This window comes from Vulpes lagopus, chromosome 10, assembly GCF_018345385.1.
Source record: "Vulpes lagopus strain Blue_001 chromosome 10, ASM1834538v1, whole genome shotgun sequence".
NCBI classification, from domain to species: domain Eukaryota; kingdom Metazoa; phylum Chordata; class Mammalia; order Carnivora; family Canidae; genus Vulpes; species Vulpes lagopus.
Genome location: NC_054833.1, coordinates 37,715,906 through 37,735,238, shown reverse-complemented (window position 1 = coordinate 37,735,238; position 19,333 = coordinate 37,715,906). Strand labels below are relative to the sequence as shown.

Below are 19,333 nucleotides of genomic sequence, written 5' to 3'. Positions count from 1 at the left end.
AATACCATAATACGTTGTTGTAGAAACAAAACATATTCACAAAGGTTTAGCAAAAATTGTCTTGTTATCATTGTCTAATATACTAGAAAAGTAAAAACAGGGTTACCACTGCACAGGGAAATTTTAATCTCTCCCCCACCCATCCTCCCCCCAAAAACCTTGCTACTAGTTGATTTATCAGTACTACCCACATGTGGCAGAATGATTTGTGCCACCAACACATCACTCACACCTCTCCACAATCGAGATGACACATGCGGTTCCCTAAATGTTCCACCTGGAGGTATTTTGGGGGCAGCTAAGAGGGGGCTTCCAGAACCAATGGAGGAGTTGAGACACATGAGGTCACAGAGCTACTGCCTCTCCCCCTTCAAAAGAAACCACTCTGCTCCCTTTATTTCAGAATCTAGAGGAAGTTGACAAAGTGTGACAACAGCACGGCACAGTATGTGGTGGAGACTTTGCAGCTTGCTGGCTTGGTTCCCCTTACAAGGTAAGGATTTAGAGCTAATTTTTTATGATACTCAGTTGACTTGACTTTACCAAATTTATCAGTTGACTGCATTCGCGGAGGGCCTACTACAGAAGACAACCCAGGTAAATATGTTATTACTTTCCAAGCTGTACCACGATCACACATGGGGGAATGTTACCCCTTTATTTAATCTCTTGTTCAATTTCTAATGGGTATGGGTCTCTGTGGGGTCCATGTTATGGCAAAATGTGACAAGCTTATCAGGCTCTGTCTTTTAAGTAAGTGTAAACCAGGGGCAGAGCAGAGTTTTGGATTTTAAAAACTGCCTTGCTCTATAAGCTGTAACCAGATAATTTAAGTGCTCTGAAAATTCAATTTCTGCATCTTGAAATGAAGATGATTAGCAATGTTCAACTACCAAGCTCCCCAGATTTTTAAAGGGATCAAATTCCAAAACATGAGAGCACTCTGAAGATGGCAAAGTGCTATACAACTCTTCATTAGTTCAGAGATCATAATGAGCCCCGTGAAAAACTCGTGCTTAGATGAGGCAGCTATACTTGACATTTTATTATAATTTTCAAATTTGATTTTTGATGCTTACTTAATTCTAACGTAGCACATGAAAATTAAAGACATGGTTACCTTTTTAGCACAGGTCAAATTATTCCTGCTCTAAAGGGTGGGGGGGAGGGGCCAGGGTGTAGGTGTCTCTAAATCTCTGATTGCAACTTGTACCAGATTGGATTCTCGCAAAAGAACCTGTATGTACATGTACTGCTTGCTTGTTGTGTGTACTTCCGAATATTTAACTGAATTATAGTTATATTTCAGGTAATGCACCTACCCTTCTAAATCTCCATTCACCATAGAACTGCATCTGAATGACATGATTTTAAAAAGCTAGATTTCTTGTTTTATGGAGTATTTCAGTTTCTTATTTTAAACAATTAAATTAAGTGCGTTCTTTTTTGGTCCCTTTGCTCTGAGGCACTTAATATGAATTCAGTATTTGGTAATAAATAATATTAGTTTCTTCAATAAGTGGCTTAAAGGACAGCTCCTACATTCAGGAAAAGTACACTTAGACAGCTAAAATTAGTAAGTTTTCAATGATTCCAAAATTTAAAGCCCTTCACTGACTTTCACTTTTTTTGAGGATTCAAGTTATTGCCTCATAAAAATACCTTACAAAAAAAGTTTTAAAATAAAAACAATAATCATGACTTAAGGCAAACCTAAAATAACTCTTAGAATACAGATTATTCAAATACTATTTATAGAGACAGGAGAAAAATATATTCATTGTGCCAGGCACAGGAGTGAGCACTTTATACTAATAATATTTCAGCCTAGCAAATTGACTGAGGTATTAATGTCCCCTACCCTAATTTCCATTAGAAAATAGAGTTTAAAAGCAGTTAGGTAACCTGCCCACATTTTCATAGCTAGTAAATCAGCCTGCACAGCACATATATAAGAATTATCTCATGAAACATTTAGAGTGTGTTTGTGTCTTTCTACTAGATTATGGTAGAAAGTGTTTCTTAATGCAGATCTAAAGTTTGAAAGCCACTGATTTATACAATTTGGAAGATCTGTTATTGAAAAACCCCAATCTGTAAGCTCACCCAAAGGGCCACCCAAAAGTCAGTTACGCTCAATGAATACAAACTGTCCTCTCTGACTAACCTTGCTCAGGCCAATCAGAGTCCCAAACAGGGAAGGAGTTGACCACGTTGCTTTCTTGTTACCAAAAAGGCATCAAATCATCAATTTTGGCAACACTTTACATTGCCAGCTGTCTTTAGCTATGAATCATGGGAAGATCACTGTACCTTCTACTAAGCAACTTCTAAGGCTGCCAAGAATTATGGGCAAAAGTCCCATAATCTTGGAGCCTGCCTCTTTTCAAGGTCACTACTCATATAGATAGCCTCTAGATGGGTAAAATGCAGTAAGAATGAAGAATCTTTCAAAGTGAATCCCATTCACCTATATCGTAGATGATGAAAATCTACCAATTTGAACCTTCTATTCTGGCCTTTACAAAGAACAGCTGCATATTTAAGGTTCTGCTGAGATTCCTTTTGACCATGTTTGTTGTTTTTGACCATGAAAAGGTCCCACTTTTCTTGACACTTTGAGATGTCTTCTTGAAAGCCATACTGGAAATAATTTAATTTTGGCACAGCCAGATTCATCTGTACCCTTGCAATTTTCTCTGTTGAGTCAATCTAAAAAAAAATACTAATAATCCTTTTTTATAATGATCTAAATTGAAGCATTTTTGTTTACGACTTCATAATAGTCATGTACGTAGGGCTCTGATTTGAGACACTCATCCTCTGTCTCTGGTTTAACTTAGCGCAAGTCTTTCTTATATAATATAATGATAACAGAGCCAGGGTGGCATCCTATTACATTGTTTATTACTGACTATATAAATGTCCATGTTTTTAGCCATTAATTCAACTAATACTTAAAATATTATTTTGAAAATAAAATCTTGGTGTTAGGTCCTGGGACTATAAAACAAACGAATGGCAAACAACTTTCCTATGAGAAGTTTGCAAACTCCACAGAGAGATACTTATAAGCAAATATAAAGCAATGTGCTAAGTGCTATAAGAGAAGTCCATTCAAAACCTTTAAGGATCTGGAGGAGAGGGCAGGTCATCATGGGGAAGGAGGAGGCTAAAGACTGGTTAGGTGGATTTGACAAAAGTGGTGTAATTTGAGTTGAGTCTTGGAGGAGGTAAGAAAAGTGTCCACGTGGTGGCATGGCACCTCGGTGGCTCAGTCAATTAAGTATCCAACTCTTGATTTCAGCTCAGGTCATGATCTTAGGGTCATGATGATCTCAGGGTCCTGAGATGGAGACCTGCATCCCCGCATCAAGCCTCCAGGCTCCTCATTGGGAATGGAGCCTGCTTAAGATTCTCTCTCTCTCCATGGCAACCTTCTCAGGTCTCCTCCCTCTTCAGGAGCTTAGTATTATCACTCAATAAACTTTGCTTTGCTGCCCACTAGAGAGAGAGAGAGAGAGAGACTGAGACTCCTTCTACCCTTCACCCAACTCTAAAAAAAACAAAGAAAAAGATATCCAAGTCAGTAGAACAGTATGGACAAAGGAAAAGGAAAAGTGTCTTCTTGAGACTGGACCTGGCAGTGGCTGGTGACCACATCAGATACAAGCAGAAGTAGAATGGAGCTGGTGGTGTATCTGTGCTAGGTGTGTGTGGAGCCTAGGGGGACACAAGAGATGATGAGTTCCAATGGGACAACACAAGTTTGGGGGCCCTACAGGACAGGCTGATTTGATTCTGGAGTTTTAAATTTTATTGCATGTAATCATTAAGTTACTAAGGTAAGAAAAAAAATAAAATTTTACTCTTTCTTAAATCTACCATGATAACCTCTCATAGAGAGGAGATCAGACACTGCAACTCCCAACATCTTGGAGGAAAACCAAGGAATCTTAAGAACTGCTCAGGTTTTATCTATGCAAGCTCTGGTAGATGGTTGTGACTGCTGCTTGCCCTTTGGCTTGAGGGTCAGTCACAGGTGCTTTGGCATGAATCCACTGCCCTGACAGGACCATTAGAGTTCATGAGATTGCGGGTGAAGATGATGAAGGTCACAGCTTCTATTTCTATATATAAACCAGTCACAATCTATAACCCCAGCAGCAACCCCAACCTCCTAACACATGGCCTTGCATGGATGGATGAATCTAGTCAGAAGTCAATAATCCACTCAGTGGGGGACCTCCCAGGAGAAACACCCCCGCTATTCACTGCCAAGCTTTGCACACTCAGCATCTGTGGAACCACATAGGGCTAACGTGCAGACTGGAACTCTGAAGCCCAGCCGGGGAGCACCAGGAAGGAGGCTCACAGCACTTGGGATCTACCCAAGAAAGGCTAAGGGCTCATACGGATATCCGTGTTTCTAGAGCCTGCAGGGGAGGAAGTGGTAAACAGAGAAGGTAACCCACACCCCACTTCTCTGACAAAGGTGAAAGTAGGACTCCAAACTTAGATGGGAAAAAAAAAAAACATAAAAGGTGGTTCCAGTTTAGTTTGCAATGACAATGAGAGAGTCCTGGGGAACTTCCCCTTAGAAGATGTGCCATCAAAATGCAGGTACAGGGATCTTCCTCTTCCATGCTTGAGCAGAGCCTAGACCCGCCGAGCTATCTTTTTAAGCACTTGCAGCTGAAGCAGTGTGAGTCTGTGGCTTCTCTCTGGGGCTATTCTTCCCTTCTACAATGATTTCCTGTCTCTAAATCAAACATGGGTCTACATGATAACACTGAACGAGAAATCAGCCTGTAAAGCTAAAGGCAAGGCTTGGAGCAGAGTAGAGGAAGCAGCAACTATCCCAGGCCTCAAGCATGGTCCTTTCCAAGTGATACCCAGGCATTTATATTTGTGGTCTGTAGGCTGATATTTAAATTCTCGACAACAAGAGCAAACACTAATCTCAGGAGATACGATTCTTTAGCATATGCTAAAAAGCCCCCTTACATTTCATGACAATGTCTTCAGCATTATAAGAATCAAATAACAATTTAATTCAAAAACACATATCCTAAGAAAAAAGACATCCTTAAAATGGATGACATTTATTCATAGACAGGCTGCAGATAAATACCACTCCCATTTCCCCAGATGCAGGCTTCCTGTCTAGACAATCACTTTGCCAAAGGTAAAAACATGAGCAAAACGTTTTAGTATCAACTTCTGGACTGGAGGATGAAATCAGGGCATGTTGCTTAACTGCGGTCTTTTTTCTACCATTGATTCAACCTAGTAACTTCCCTCCTGTCTCAGTATTCTTATTAACAACAGGAGACCAAAGACCTGTCCATCACCTGCTCTATGTTGCCATCATGAAAGCTGGCGCTAAACCATTACTTTCCAAGCTCACACTGTGATAGTTTCTATAAGGAATGAATTTTAGAGAAATATAGTCACTGCCCTCTAGAAACTTCAACCTGTGGGAAGCAGGATAACACATAAGAACTAAAAAATAGAGCAAGAGTCACGATGAGAATGATCATGGAAGCAATGGAAAGTAGACAGTTCTAGATTCAATTTCTTGGCTCAGAAACTCCTTAGCCTTTTCTTAGAAGAAATTCCATTGTCATTTCAAAGCATCTCTACTAATATTATCTTTATTACTCAATTATGAGTTGATTTTATAGATAAAAGTATTTCCAAATGACACAACCCAAACAGAATTCTGGGCTTATGCTTCAATGCGCTTATGAAAACACAGTATCTTTTTATTGACTCTTCATTGTTCATTATAATATTGGTGATGATATGGGTATTTTTCCATTACAACTCAAGCAAACTTTTTTCCCCATGAAAGTCAATACGAATACAATACAACGATTCTGGGTTATTATTGCCAGAAGCTAAATTGAAATTAATGGCCTAGGAATGGGACAAACTAAAAAGTCTACATCAATTAATTCCCAGGGCTCTCCAAAGCACTTTTCTTAATACTTGAAATTCATCACAAGGAAATAAATTCCTTGTTTCTTTCTCTCTCTCTTTTTTAAGGTTTCAGATGATGCAGTAAAACTCATTATCTTGGTTATTCATAATTTATAACCCCCACAGTATTCTTCTGTTTATGGAAGTGTTTTGTACTTTCATTGATAAGAATTGTCTAGTCCTCAGAAAAAAAGATTTTTTTTTAAATTTAAAACTTGAAGAAATAATGGATGGCAATAAATGTGCCAAATCAGCAGCAAAGCCAATTTATTTATTTTTTTTTATCAATTTCCTTTTTGGGAGAATACATTTGCAGCTGCTTACAACCAATTGTTTATCATTCTTTGGGGGTTGTGATTTGGGAAAAATAGATTCTCATGTTTGCCTGGAGAAAGTGCTGCTGGGGAAAATTGAATTGGAAGAGATCTTAGAACATGCTCCCTCTGACATACAATCTCTTCTGCAGGTGGGGCTTAACCACTCCCTGTGAAGGTGCTCACAGGAGCACTACTTGGGATCCTAGACACATAACTTAAAGCCACAAGTCACCTGTTTCATAAATTGAAGCCATAAAGGTTGAGTTTTCTGGGATCTCATCATTTAGACAGTCTGACCTAGTTACAAGACCATGGACTTTGAAGCCCATAGACATGGGTATAGATCCCAGCCCCAGGACCTGTGTCACCTTCAGCCTCTATTCCTTCATCTGTAGAGCCAGAGAGATAATTCTTTCTTTACACAGTTAGTTCAAAAGCCAAATTAAATATAGGTTAATGTGGCTGGGTAGAGTTCCTGGCCTATAAGAGAGCAAGTGCCCAATACATGTTGTTCAACATTTTCCTTCTTTCCTATCAAAAGCCCACTCTTCATTCAGGCCTCCTTCAGGTGACATCTCCTGCTCCTAGGTAGGAAGCTTGCTCCTTTATACTGATTTATGTTTTGTTTCTCTAGGAAGTATGTAATGAGGGGGCCCCTGATTGGCTCAGTTGGTTAAGTATCTGATTCTTGATTTTGGCTCACGTCATGATCTCAGGGTCATGAGATCAAGCCCCACCTTGGGCTCCATGCTGAGCATGGAGACTGCTTAAGATTCTCTCTCTCTCTGCACCTCTTTCCCTGCTTGCTCACTCTTGCTCTCTGAAAAAAAAAAGTATGTAATGAATGACAGAATGAATCCATGGGTTGTGTTGAGAAGATGACCTTGGCTCAGCTTGGAAGTGTCTTGGCCCATGCCAGCCTGACCCTCCCCTATTCTCTTTCTCTGCAGAAGCCTTTCTGACTAACCACATGGAAACAGTCACCGTGGAGGAAGGCCAGACGCTCACTCTCGACTGTGTTGTTTCTCCAGAGAAGACCACCTCCCTGCAGTGGCTGGCCCCATCAGGGTTCACCATTTTTTTAAATGAGCATCCTGGTAAGTGAAAGAAAAAAAAAAATCGCCACCAGACCTCAACCTGAGGGATTTTCCAGACAGACAAGTTGGTGGGATAGAAACCAGCATGAGTCACCCAAAAGGTGGGCTTGGCCCACCTACTATTACATGGGGATCACACCCAGAGGCCTATCATTTTACACATGGCTGCTTTTTCTGACAGGAAGTCTGAAATGGAAACCCCACCAGAATGGTTAGTAAAGGGGGCTCAAGTTACAAAGCACATTTCCTTGCCCACACCTCACTGCCACGTCACTCTTGTACTCAGCAGCCATGAAACTGCCAGCAGCACCAATGACAGGCCGCAGACTAACCGGAGGCCTTTTGTCCTCGAGCAGCTAACACCATCGCCCCACATCTGGAGCCAGCTGCTTCGTTTTTCATCTGTGCAATTCAAAGTCCCATCACAAAGCTCCCTTCCAGATATTGCCTTTTCTCCTGCTGGTCTCAACACAAAAGCAAGATCCCTGAGCACCTGAGGAATGGACAGGACATAGACTTTGGAAGAGAGGGCACGCATCCTATTTTCACAAATACACACTGAGTCCCAGATGTCTGAGAAGGAAAGGAACTCTTCCCCCGGCCCCTAGTTTTATTGAGATCTAATAAACAGGTAACACCGTATAAGGTGTAAAATGATCTGATATTTCGTATATACTGCAAAATAACCACCACAGGAAGTCTAGCTAACATCCATCACCTCACACAGTCACAAAGGGTTTTTGGGTTATTTTCTGAAGGAAAGGGATTTTTTTTTTTTGAAAGGGATTTTTAAAAGTCTCTTTAGTTCATCTCTTTGGGCAGGATTTTACTAAGCCCTCCCCTTCATAATGAGACCATTGTAAATCTCCATTTAATATTCTGAACTGCCAAATGCTTGGAAAAGTCTCTGAAACAGAGAATTTCATTGTGCCTTGTGGAAGTAGAGCCTCTAAAAACCTTGATATGGTATGAAACATTATTTTTTTAAAGATTTATTTATTTATTTAGAGAGAGAGAGCATGGGTAGGAGGGGCAGAAGGAGAGGGGGAGAGAGAAAATCTCAAGCAGACTCTGCACTGAGCATAAATCCCAGGACCCTGAGATCATGACCTGAGTGAAAACCAAGAGTCAGAAGCTTACTGAGCCCCCCAGGCACCCCTCTGCATGAAACATTATTAAATATCACTATGTTCAATGTAAACTAACCATATATTTCAAGCTAAGTAAACTATCCATAGTAGATTCCAATAAAGTAAGTAGATGTGAATTATTCTGAGAGAAAAACTTTTAGTGGAGATCATTCCTGTTAAATAATGCTTTCTCGTGTTTCAGTTTGGTTTTTAGTAAACTGAGAAGATGAGCACTGTCAAATTTCTGCAGTGGAATACCTTGATTGAACTCGGTGATGTCCAACTGAGGGTCATTCTTGCCTTCAAGGGGACATCTGGCAATCTCTGGAGGGAGTTTGGATTGTTGTAACTGGAAAAAGGCAGGGGCGTCTGGCATCTAAGGAGCAGAGGCCAGGATTGCTGCTAGACATCTTCAGGTGTACAGGGTAGCTCCCACAACCAAGAATTATGAACTCAAAGTCAATGTGCTGAGGCTGAGAATGCCTGAATTCTAGCCCAGGTAACATCAGTGTCAAAGGACACACAACCATTAGTTCAGATGAGAAACAACCTTCCTTGGTCTGCCACTCAAGGTTTAACTATTTTTGGCTTATGTTACAAACCTAGGAAGGAAGGAAGGAAGGAAGGAAGGAAGGAAGGAAGGAAGGAAGGAAGGGAGGGAATGAGGGAGGGAGGGAGGGAGGGAGGAAGGGAGGGAGAGAAGGAGGAGAAATGAAGAGAATGAAAGGAAGAGAGTACTTGATTCGGCAGCACATATACTAAAGTTGAAAGAAAGAGAAAGAGAGAAAAAAACAGTCATTTCAGGAGCCTCTGATTTGTTAAGGGACCTATAACCTGAGATATAGAATCAAACAAACAGCAACAACCTCAACACTTGCTATAATCTTTAGGAAACTATAGGGGCACTTGGGTGGCTCAGTTGATTGTCTGCCTTCGGCTCAGGTCATGCATGATCTCAGGGTCCTGGTATCAAGCCCCATGTCAAGCTTCCCTGTTCAGCAGGGAGCCTGCTTCTCCCTCTCCCCCACCGCCTTCTCATGCTCTCTCTTGAGATATCTCTTTCTCTCTCTCTCTCTCTCAAATAAATAAATAAGATCTTTTAAAAAATATTTAGGAAACTTCAACTAATAATAGACCTCTAAAAAATTAAAAATAAAAGGGGGTGCCTGGCTGGCTCAGTCAGTAGAGCCTGAGACTGACTCTTGCTCTCGGGATTTTGAGTTCGAGCCCCACATTGTATGTAGAGGTTACTTAAAACCTTTCAAAATAAAAAGCACCCAAATGGAGTAATGGATAGCCATACATTTATCATCCACTCTTCACATCCATCTTGACAAGACAACCTCAGATCAATCAGATTTCAAAGAGGTAAGTCTAATGGGGCATTTTTTGTAATGTAAAAAAAGAAAAGAAAATTTAATCCTCCTGCAACCTGAACCCTTCACCAGCATCGGGTTAATCTCCTACGTGCACAAATAAAGCAAATGGTCTATTTCACAGGTCCCAGTATCAAAATATTTCATTTCCTAAACTAATGTCAAGCTATTGAGAGGCATCCAGCTGGGAACACTAGGATTTGGAAGGCAGCTCAATCGAAGATGGGACATTTGTTCTGTCGAAGTGTGATATTCAAAAGCCATTCCTGCAAATAATCAATCCACTGAGAGATTAGATTCCTCAGATCTCTTTCTTCCTAACAGCTCTTTTTTCCCCCCTCTTGTCCAGCTTTACAAAATTCCAAATACCAGCTTCTTCACCACTCCACCAATCAGCTCTCCATCAGCGTGCTTAACGTCAGCCAGCGGGACGAAGGCGTGTACAAGTGCTTACAATACAGTAACTCCGTGAGAACAAAGGAAGTAAAAGTGATGGTGCTAGGTAGGTGCCTGACAGCCAGCAAACCCCCGCACGGGAACAACAAGACTTAGGAACAGGACAGATCGTTCTCAGACTTTACATTTTACTTAGAAATATTGCCTAGCGCAGAGCATTTTCTAGGACACCTCCAACCATCTTTTGTTGAAAGGAAAAACGGAAAGGAGCATTTTGACTGGCGAACCCTAGATTAAAATGTGACTGTGAAATTTGTCCTTGGCATCAACTAAGTTTCCTGTCTCGGAGACTAAGAGAAAGGAGAATTGATAGATGATAAGCTGCTACGAGGCGCCAGGCACTATGCTAAGCTCCAGGGAATCAAAGAGGAACCAGGCACATCCCTGCCCAGGGGGGTGGGCACACGAGATTAGGAAGGCAAAACATGCATGTAAATAAAAGTGAACCCCACAACAGCATATCCTAAGATTGAATGAATTCAGATGTAACTGCACTGGACACTTGGCTCAGGTCCTCTGCCGAAGCCAGTTCCCCTCTTCCAGTGGGATGTGGGGTTGGGAGGTGTGGGTAGGAAGTGACGGCGTCCTGATTGCCTGGGACTCACTTAGTTCTGTGGATGGTCGGCTGCGTTTGGCATCAGTCTTTTTTTTTTTTTTTAAGATTTTATTTATTTATTCATGAGAGGCACACAGAGAGAGGCAGAGGCATAGGCAGAGGGAGAAGCAGGCTCCATGCAGGGAGCTGGATGTGGGACTCGATCCCAGGACCCAGGGATCACACCCTGAGCTGAAGGCAGACGCTTAACCACTTAGCCACCCAGGCCTCCCTGTTTGGCATCAGTCTTACCCTCTTTACTTTTCTGCTTTTTGTGAAGGACCAGATCAATTATAAACATTGCTTTTTGTTAATCTCTAAGTGATGCAATTCCACATATCACAAGTGAGTTTCTCAGGCTTCTCCTGTTGGATGAATACAGCAGGGGGCCTGCCATAATATCAAGGCACAGTGACAAAGTATCTGGGAAGGAACAGCTCCCTAGGGGTTTTGAGAACCAGTGTGACTCAACCCATCCTCCCGGCCACCCCTCATAACACTCTGGCTCATGCTGCTTGCGTGCCCTTCTGGGCTCTTGTGCCACTCCACTCGTACCTCTTTCCCTGCCATTAACACATGATCCTTTAACTAACAGCTTAGGGGCTGAGTCTATCACACTGTTAGCTTCTCAAAGGGCTTTATCTTTTCCATATTTGTACTGTCAGCATCGAATGCATCCAGCGCACACTTGGAGCTGACTTTGCCATCTTAATGGCAGATAAATGAGCAAATCAGTGTGAAAGGGTGCAGGCCTGGACCAAAGTGTGAAGTAGAATGGGAAAGGGGAAGAAGTTAGCCTCCTTGACCCTGGAACCACACAGGTTTAAATTGTGCAGTTGCACTTACATGCAATTTTTTTCGATAAATACAGTCCAGTACTATGAATGTATTTTCTCTTCCTTGTTATTTTCTTAATAACATTTTCTTTTCTCTGGCTGGCTTTGTTGTAAGAACACAGTACAGAATACATATACGAAATATGTGTTAATCAACTGTTCATGTTATTGGTAAGGCTTCCCATCAACAGAAGGCTGTTGGTTAAGTTGGGAAGGAGTCAAAAGTTACACAAGGATTTTCAACTGTGCAGTGGTCAGGGGAGGTGTCAGCACCTCTAATGTCCACATTGTGTCAAGGGTCAACTCTATTTCCAAGACAGGAGTAGGAAAAAAAAAAAAAGACAGATGGGCCCTTTATAAGAGAAATGCATCTTTGATGTTAGCAGGCAACAGAACTAACTCACCTCGAGGTGAATCATACACTCAGAAAAGTCTAGAACCGTAGCAGCCAACTCATAAACCAACTCCTTCGTGTCATAGACAAGGAAACTGACCCACCAGGATGTTGAGGGACATACAATAGTTCTTGCAATCGCAGGTGGACCTAGAATTCAGGTCTGTACTCCTCACCTAGTGCTCTACCAATCAACTACAGTCATACATCAAATGTAAAAATTGTTGTTGTATCACTGGGAATTTCCAGGGACTAATCATACACTGGGTAACCAGCAATGTGACCAAGGTAGCTTTATAAGTACCTAAAAGCCCTTTAAACTATAGTCTGAGAAAGATCAAGTTTAAAAACAAAAAATGCCCATTATTTAGACCATATGGTACAACGATCCCTTTAGATTATTAGATTCCATGCTTTCCTGGGATATGTAGACCAGCTAACTGAGCACAGAAAAATCAATTCTCTTCCAGCAACACCTTCCATGCCAACCCTGGAAGCTTCAGTTATCAGAACGCAAAATGGAAAGGAACACGTTACACTTAGATGCTCCACTGTGAGAAGTAAGCCCCCTCCGCAGATAACCTGGATTTTAGGGAATGACATAGAGCTCTATGGTAAGTGGGGAGCTGCTTCTGTTTCCTCCTTTGTTTTCCATCCTACTTACATTTCCAAGGAATTTTTAAATCCTCTGGCACCCTCTGGTGGCATTAGGTGCCCGAAAACAACACTCAATAACTCTTCAGTTCTTCTCCAAAATATCTTTGGAGATATCTTTGGAGCCAATCAAGATTATGTTTTCGTCTTGAAAGCCTATCACAAATAATGTGATTACATATATATACTTAGAGTAGAAACTTAAAATGGAATATTATAGCTTCTTAAAATTCAACAAAAGTTCATATCTAGGTACAACTATTACCTCAGCATGAACTTGTTAGCAAACATAGAACTGAAAATGCATTTAACATGATGCTTGTGTATTGGAATAGGTAAGATCCTCCTTATACACTACAATGTTATACCCTCAATAAACATATATTATGGAGAAAGAATCTAAACTCTGAGTAGATTGAAGCAGGGTTCGATGAACTGAAGCAGGGTAACTACTTCAGAACTGTTTATAGTTTGCTGACATTGTAACATATGTTACATTGGATTTTACATAGAGAGAGGTTCGGTCCAGTGCCAATTCTACACCATTATAAGACCTCTTCTTTCATTTGCCTTATTCATTCAACCTGAGTAAAGTCTTGGATCTTTGTGTTTGACAACATCAGGCTGTCCTTATGTAACCACAATAAGCTTTGGAATTTTTTTTTTCAGCAGTGAGGGTTTATACCAACCTAACCACTGTTATTCACCTGCTTCCCTCTGTGACGAGGGCCAAGTGTGTATGAGGTTGCTGGCTGAAGCTAGAATGAGCTTAGAAGTCTAACAGCTAAAAAAAAAATAAAAATAAAAAAATAAAAAAAGTCTAACAGCTTTGCGAAGATGTCCCAGCCGTTGGTCCCTGAGAGAACTAAACCCATCCAGTGGTATTACGTAGCCACAACCTCATACATCTCTTTAACTTGCTCCATAGGTGAAACCCACCATGAATTTGAAATGGATGGGAAGAAATGTAATAGCAGCAGCCTCCTCAGAGTCCACACATATGGCAAAAACTCAACAGTGAACTGCATCATCCGACACAAAGGTCTACAGGGCAGAAAACTGGTAGCAACTTTCCGATTTGAAGATTTGGGTAAGAAGAATGAATGACGGTCTTTAATCATTTTTAATTTACCCTAACATTACATTATCAAACAAAATTAAATGTAATGGGAAGAGTCCTTCAGAATGAGATCACTGTCCACAAAGCTCTCCTTAGCAGCAAATTCCTTTAATGATTGAAATTTCTCCAGCTGGGTGCTAGAACGCACCTGTTCCAACATTCAGAACCCCAGTTGTGCAGAAAGCCTAGCAGGGCGCCATATGCAAATAGTGTCATGATTCCTTTTTGGTAGTGACAGCTGGCATAACTCGGCCTTCAACAGTTTTATTGCAGTCATGTTTTCAGAGAGGTATCTGTGCTTCAGATGGTCTCTGTGCTTTATCTTTGTAGTCAACCCAAAAGGAGATAACAGCGATTGAAATAAATCTAAACTTGCTGGCGTCACTTTATGTTAATATAAAAGACTCACACAGTCAAATTAAGCCACAATTACTCTTTAGATATATTTTGTTATGAATGTTTTTGCAGATTTTAGTTTAACCATGTTAATATTCTGGGGAGAACAAATAGTAACACATAAAATGCCAAGTGGTAAATGTGAAGAAGAATTGCCTCCATTTTCAGAATGGGTTCTGCAATTTCTTCACCAAAAGCAAATAATAATAATAATAATAATAATAATAAATTTTTAAACCCTAGAAAACTTTCTCTTTTTTAAAAAAAGAGAGAGAAATTGTGAGGGGGTGGGGGCAGAGGGAGAGAGAATCTCAAGCAGACTTTTTGCCCAGCACAGAGCCTGAGGCAGGACTCGATCCCATGACCCTCAGATGATGACCTAAGTCAAAAATCAAGAGTCAGACACTTAACTGAGCCACCCAGGTACCCCTAGAAAACTTTTTGATCCAAGTAGTATCTAATAAGAAGTAGCATGAATCACACATCTATAATTAATAAGACTCTGACCTTTGTTATTTGTAAGGTGCTACTCAGTGTAAAAAGAATTCCTGAAGTGCAAGGATTCACTCACACTAGTGAAGGAGGGAGCTGGATGAGGATATGTTTGTTGAGAAAGCTCTACATGAAATAACTGCTCATGCAAGACACTCATTAAGGAGAATACCATCATGGGAAAAGCGCCCTGCAGCCCTATGGGGGCTGCTGCTGTGGCTAACAGCTCCCCTCTCACTACCACATGCTTTCCATCAGTCACTTTCTCAAACCAAAAGTAGCAAGTCTTGAGGAAGTTGCCTCTAGAAGCCTGGGGCCCCCTACCCTGGGCTGGCTACTGTCATCTGATGCAGAGAGTCCAGCCACTCCTTCACTGTTCCCCTCTAGCCTCTATGGTCAGTGGAGCATAGTGCATGCAGGGCATGCTTCTGAAAAATATTCAGGTTATTATTATTTTTTAAGATTTATTTGAGAGAGGGAGAGAGAGAGAAAGAGAGAGCACATGGGGAAGGGGGAGGGAGAGAATCTCAAGCAGATTTCCCATTGAGCATGGAGCCTGACATAGGGCTTAATCTTACAACCCTGAGATCATAATCTGAGGTGAAACCAAGAGTCAGACGCTCAACCGACTGAGCCACCCAGGTGCCCCAGACATTCAGATTCTTAAACAAGAGAGCCAATGATGCTGAAAAAATATATATATATATATATATATATATATATATATTTTTTTTTTTACTTTTTAGCTATTGTTCAGGCCATCTACAAAAATTACTCCTGAGTGGAAATGACAGTTTCTTCTCCATTATGGCCATGGTTCTGTAGGACTCAAAATCCCAGCCATAAGATGCTTCTAATTAGAATAAGACTTGACTTTTATTTCTGATCTATCAATTACTTAGCACCCACTGCCAAGATCTCCATAAGTATTCAAAGAGCAACTTCAGTATCAGCTATCGGTGGCTTCCATTTGTTTACAGCTTTTTTCTCTTTGGCAAACTATTACACTGACATACAGATATTACACACGTTTTGTTCATCCAATGAGTTTTAAAAGTTTGATTAGCTGAGAGGTGCTTTAAAACACATTTACAAGTAAGGATTCTGACCCCTTTCCTTCCCACACTCTGCATGGTAGGACCTGGGAAAATGTAAGCATCATATCCAGGGCTATGTGTAGTGTCTTCCTTTGAAAAACCCACACTTAGATATTGTGAAAGTGTGATGCTTGGAGAAGGAGAACAGAATAGGAATAGAATCAGACCCTCCTCAAAATGATTTACTTCATTTATTTAGTGTTCCAAAGTGAGGGATCTTGATTTCCTATTACTTAACTGGAGGTGAAATAAAAACAAAAACTTGAGTGACAATTCTCAAACTTACTGATTTCAGGACCCCTCTACACTCCTACAAATAATTGAGGACCCCAAAGAATTTTTATTTATGTGAATTGTATCTGTCAATATTTACATATTAGAAATTAAAACTGAAAAAAGTGTGAATACTTATATATTTAAAAAATAATTAGTCCACTACATATAAACACAAATAGTATATTTGTGTGGAAAAAATAACTATTTTGCAACAGCAAAATATTCGTAAGAAAAATGGCACTGTTTTTCATTCTGAAAATCTCTTTGGTATCTGGCTTAATAGAAAATAATTAGGTTCAGGGCACCTGGGTTGCACAGTTGGTTGAGCGTTTGACTCTTGGTTTTGGTTCAGGTTGTGATCATAGTGTCCTGAGATCAAGCCCCATGTTGGGCTCTGTGCTCAGTGTGGAGTCTGCTTGAGATTCTCTTTCCCTTTCCCTCTGCCCCTCCCACTCATGCTCTCTCTAAAATACATAAATCTTTAAAAATTACATTCTCATAACTTCAGCATTCAATCTCTTGCAATACATTGTTTTGCTTGAAATATATACAAAAATATAGCCTCACACAAATAGGTAGTATATTAACACACTTTTCAGATAATTGTGGATTTTCTTCTTTGATACTACCCTAAAATTCAACAAGAGGTGATTTCTGAAAGGTTAGTTGCTATATGGACTCTGGAATTCTATCAATGAACTTTTCATACTCTTGTCACATTAAAGTTATTTGACAAACTTGCACTTTAGATAAATCTTTTGTCCAGGCATGATTTTGTAACATCATACTTTGGTCGTTTGGAAAATATCAATTTATTGATTTATACAGATCTTTCAAATGTTGACACATTTCACTATCAAAATCCCACTCATTAATATCATCACTGAGCTCATCTGCAATCTAAGCATTTAGAAGCTATCAAGCTCACAGTGGTGGATACAGGTTTTTCAAAATGGAAATGAGGCTGGTGCAACTGAGCAACTAACTAAATTTTTAATATTAATTTGTATTAATTTAATTTTAAATAGTGTAGCTAGTGGATGCTGTATTAGATAGCACAAGCCTAAAACATTCTAGCCAACTAGAGAGAGCAATCATAATGTACCAGTAGCCACTTAATCAAAACAAAATTCAATCTAATTGAATCTATTCACTAGTTTGTTAATCGTGAGGATAAATCAAAGTAAATATGAACTCATGTGTATCTCCTCTTTTGTACAAAAGTATATAATTATCTGAATTCATATAGTACCATCTATATTACTCCAGAAGATCTTGATCATTATTGATAATTTTTCTTTGTGACCCCCATATTTCCCATATTGTGCTCTTCTTATAATTTGCCTCCAGTACTTCGAAGTAGCTTTCAAACTTTCCCCTCTTTCCATTGCCAGTAGCTCTCTCTTCAATTTCCTCTGGCATCTTTGTGGTCACAGGCTCATCAGCCTAGCAGATGGGCCTTAGAGTATAAATTACTATTTCTCTATCATTTCCTTACTGGTGGGTCTTCCTTTTCTCAGAGCTCTTGCATGCACCTCTGGCATTTTTATAGTTTCCAAAATTTTTAAATATTTTATTAAGAAAGTAAGGTTTCAAAACCACAGAAAATTATTTGATAAAATAAAAAGCTGAGATGCACTCTCAGATTCCATAAAGATATTACCCACCTGTCTCATATCAGTATCAATATTTATAAAATTTCAGGCACCTTTTCTATATATTACCAGGTTTCAGGCCTGTTCATTGGTCAAATCTATGTTAAGCTGAATGTCTGGAATCATTACCAAACATTAGGGTTTTTTTGTTTGTTTGGGGTTTTTTGTTTTATAGAGAGAGAAGGGGGAGGGGTAGGAGGAGAGGGAGAGAGAGAATCTTAAGCAGGCTCCATGCCCAGCATGGAGTCCAATGCGGGACTCGATCTCACAACCCTGAGATCATGACCTGAGCCAAAATCAAGAGTAGGATGCTTAACTGGCTGGACCACCCAGACACCCCAAACATCATATTACATTATACAATAACATTTGTAAGCACTGTGCTAAGCCTGTTGTATGAATTAACTCATTAATTCTTACAAAAAAAAAAAAAACCTCCAAAAGTAAATGCCATTAGTAGTTCCGTTTTACAGGAACTGAGGTTCCTGTACTTTTACTAGGAAAAACTGAGCTCTCAAGAGATTAGGCATCTCGCTCAAACTTACTCAGCAGAAGGCAAGTTAACAGCATTAGAATTCAATCTAGTCTGCACCTGACTCCCAGGCCACCTAACCAATAAGGAGGGAGATAGGTGACCAGAGAGACAGACAGACAGAGGGACTGATGGATAGATGGGGACAGAAAGAGGCAGCATATAGCTTTGCGTGCTACTGAGAACACACAAGCTCCAGATCCAGCATGCTGTACTTCTCAGCCAGGCAGCCTAGCAGATGGGCAACCAGCAGGATGCAGATTCAAAAACCAGAGCAAAGGCTGCAGAGCACGGAGTGCTGAGGTTTGTGCAGAGCCTCCACAAGCGGGTAGCAGCCAAATATACTCTCCAGCCTATTGTCCTGAGCACCATGTGGGTGAAACTGCTCTCTGTAGTTGCTGATTTCTGTTTTTCCCCTTTCCTAGTCACTGATCAAGAGACGGCTTCAGATGCCCCGGAGAAAAGCTCCCCATCCTCTCAAGACCCTCAGCAGCCCGCTAGTACCGGTAAGTCAACCCATGAAGACTTAAAAAAAAAAAAAAAATCATGCCTCCTTGAAAAGGGTCACTTTTCCGATTCTCATTTCTAAGATTTTTTTTTAATTTTTAAATATTTTTTTTAAAAGAGAGGAGAGAGAGAGGTAGGGTAGGGGGCAGAGGGAGAGGGAGAGAATCTCAAGCAGGCTCCACACCCACCATGGAGTGTGACCCGGGGCTCCATCCCAGGACCCTGAGATCATGACCTGAGCCGAAATCAAGAGTTGGACACTTAACTCACTGAGCCATCCAGGTGCCCCTGAAATTTTAACTTTTAATAAGACTGTGCGGGACCCCTAGTCCTGGCTCCAACTTCGTGGTGTCCTGGAGGAGCTCCAAACCAGGACGCTCCCTTAGTGGGATGGGCTTCAGGGTAACTAATGCCTTGT

At 40.6% G+C, this 19,333-nt stretch overlaps 1 protein-coding gene across 2 annotated transcripts in view; it reads left to right on the top strand.

Moving 5' to 3' along the window:
* Positions 1-410: 410 nt before the first annotated feature.
* CRTAM (cytotoxic and regulatory T cell molecule) overlaps positions 411-19,333 on the top strand; it is a 29,377-nt gene continuing 10,454 nt past the window's right edge. Inside the window, exons 1-6 of one of the 2 annotated variants that reach the window (XM_041770059.1) lie at positions 411-493; positions 7,253-7,399; positions 10,255-10,407; positions 12,657-12,800; positions 13,769-13,930; positions 18,834-18,914. In XM_041770059.1, the coding sequence (XP_041625993.1) occupies positions 448-493; positions 7,253-7,399; positions 10,255-10,407; positions 12,657-12,800; positions 13,769-13,930; positions 18,834-18,914 (733 nt within the window). In that variant the 5' untranslated portion in view covers positions 411-447. Of the gene's footprint in view, positions 494-6,812; positions 6,891-7,252; positions 7,400-10,254; positions 10,408-12,656; positions 12,801-13,768; positions 13,931-18,833; positions 18,915-19,333 lie in introns of those variants that run through there. The other variant, XM_041770060.1, reaches the window with a different exon arrangement.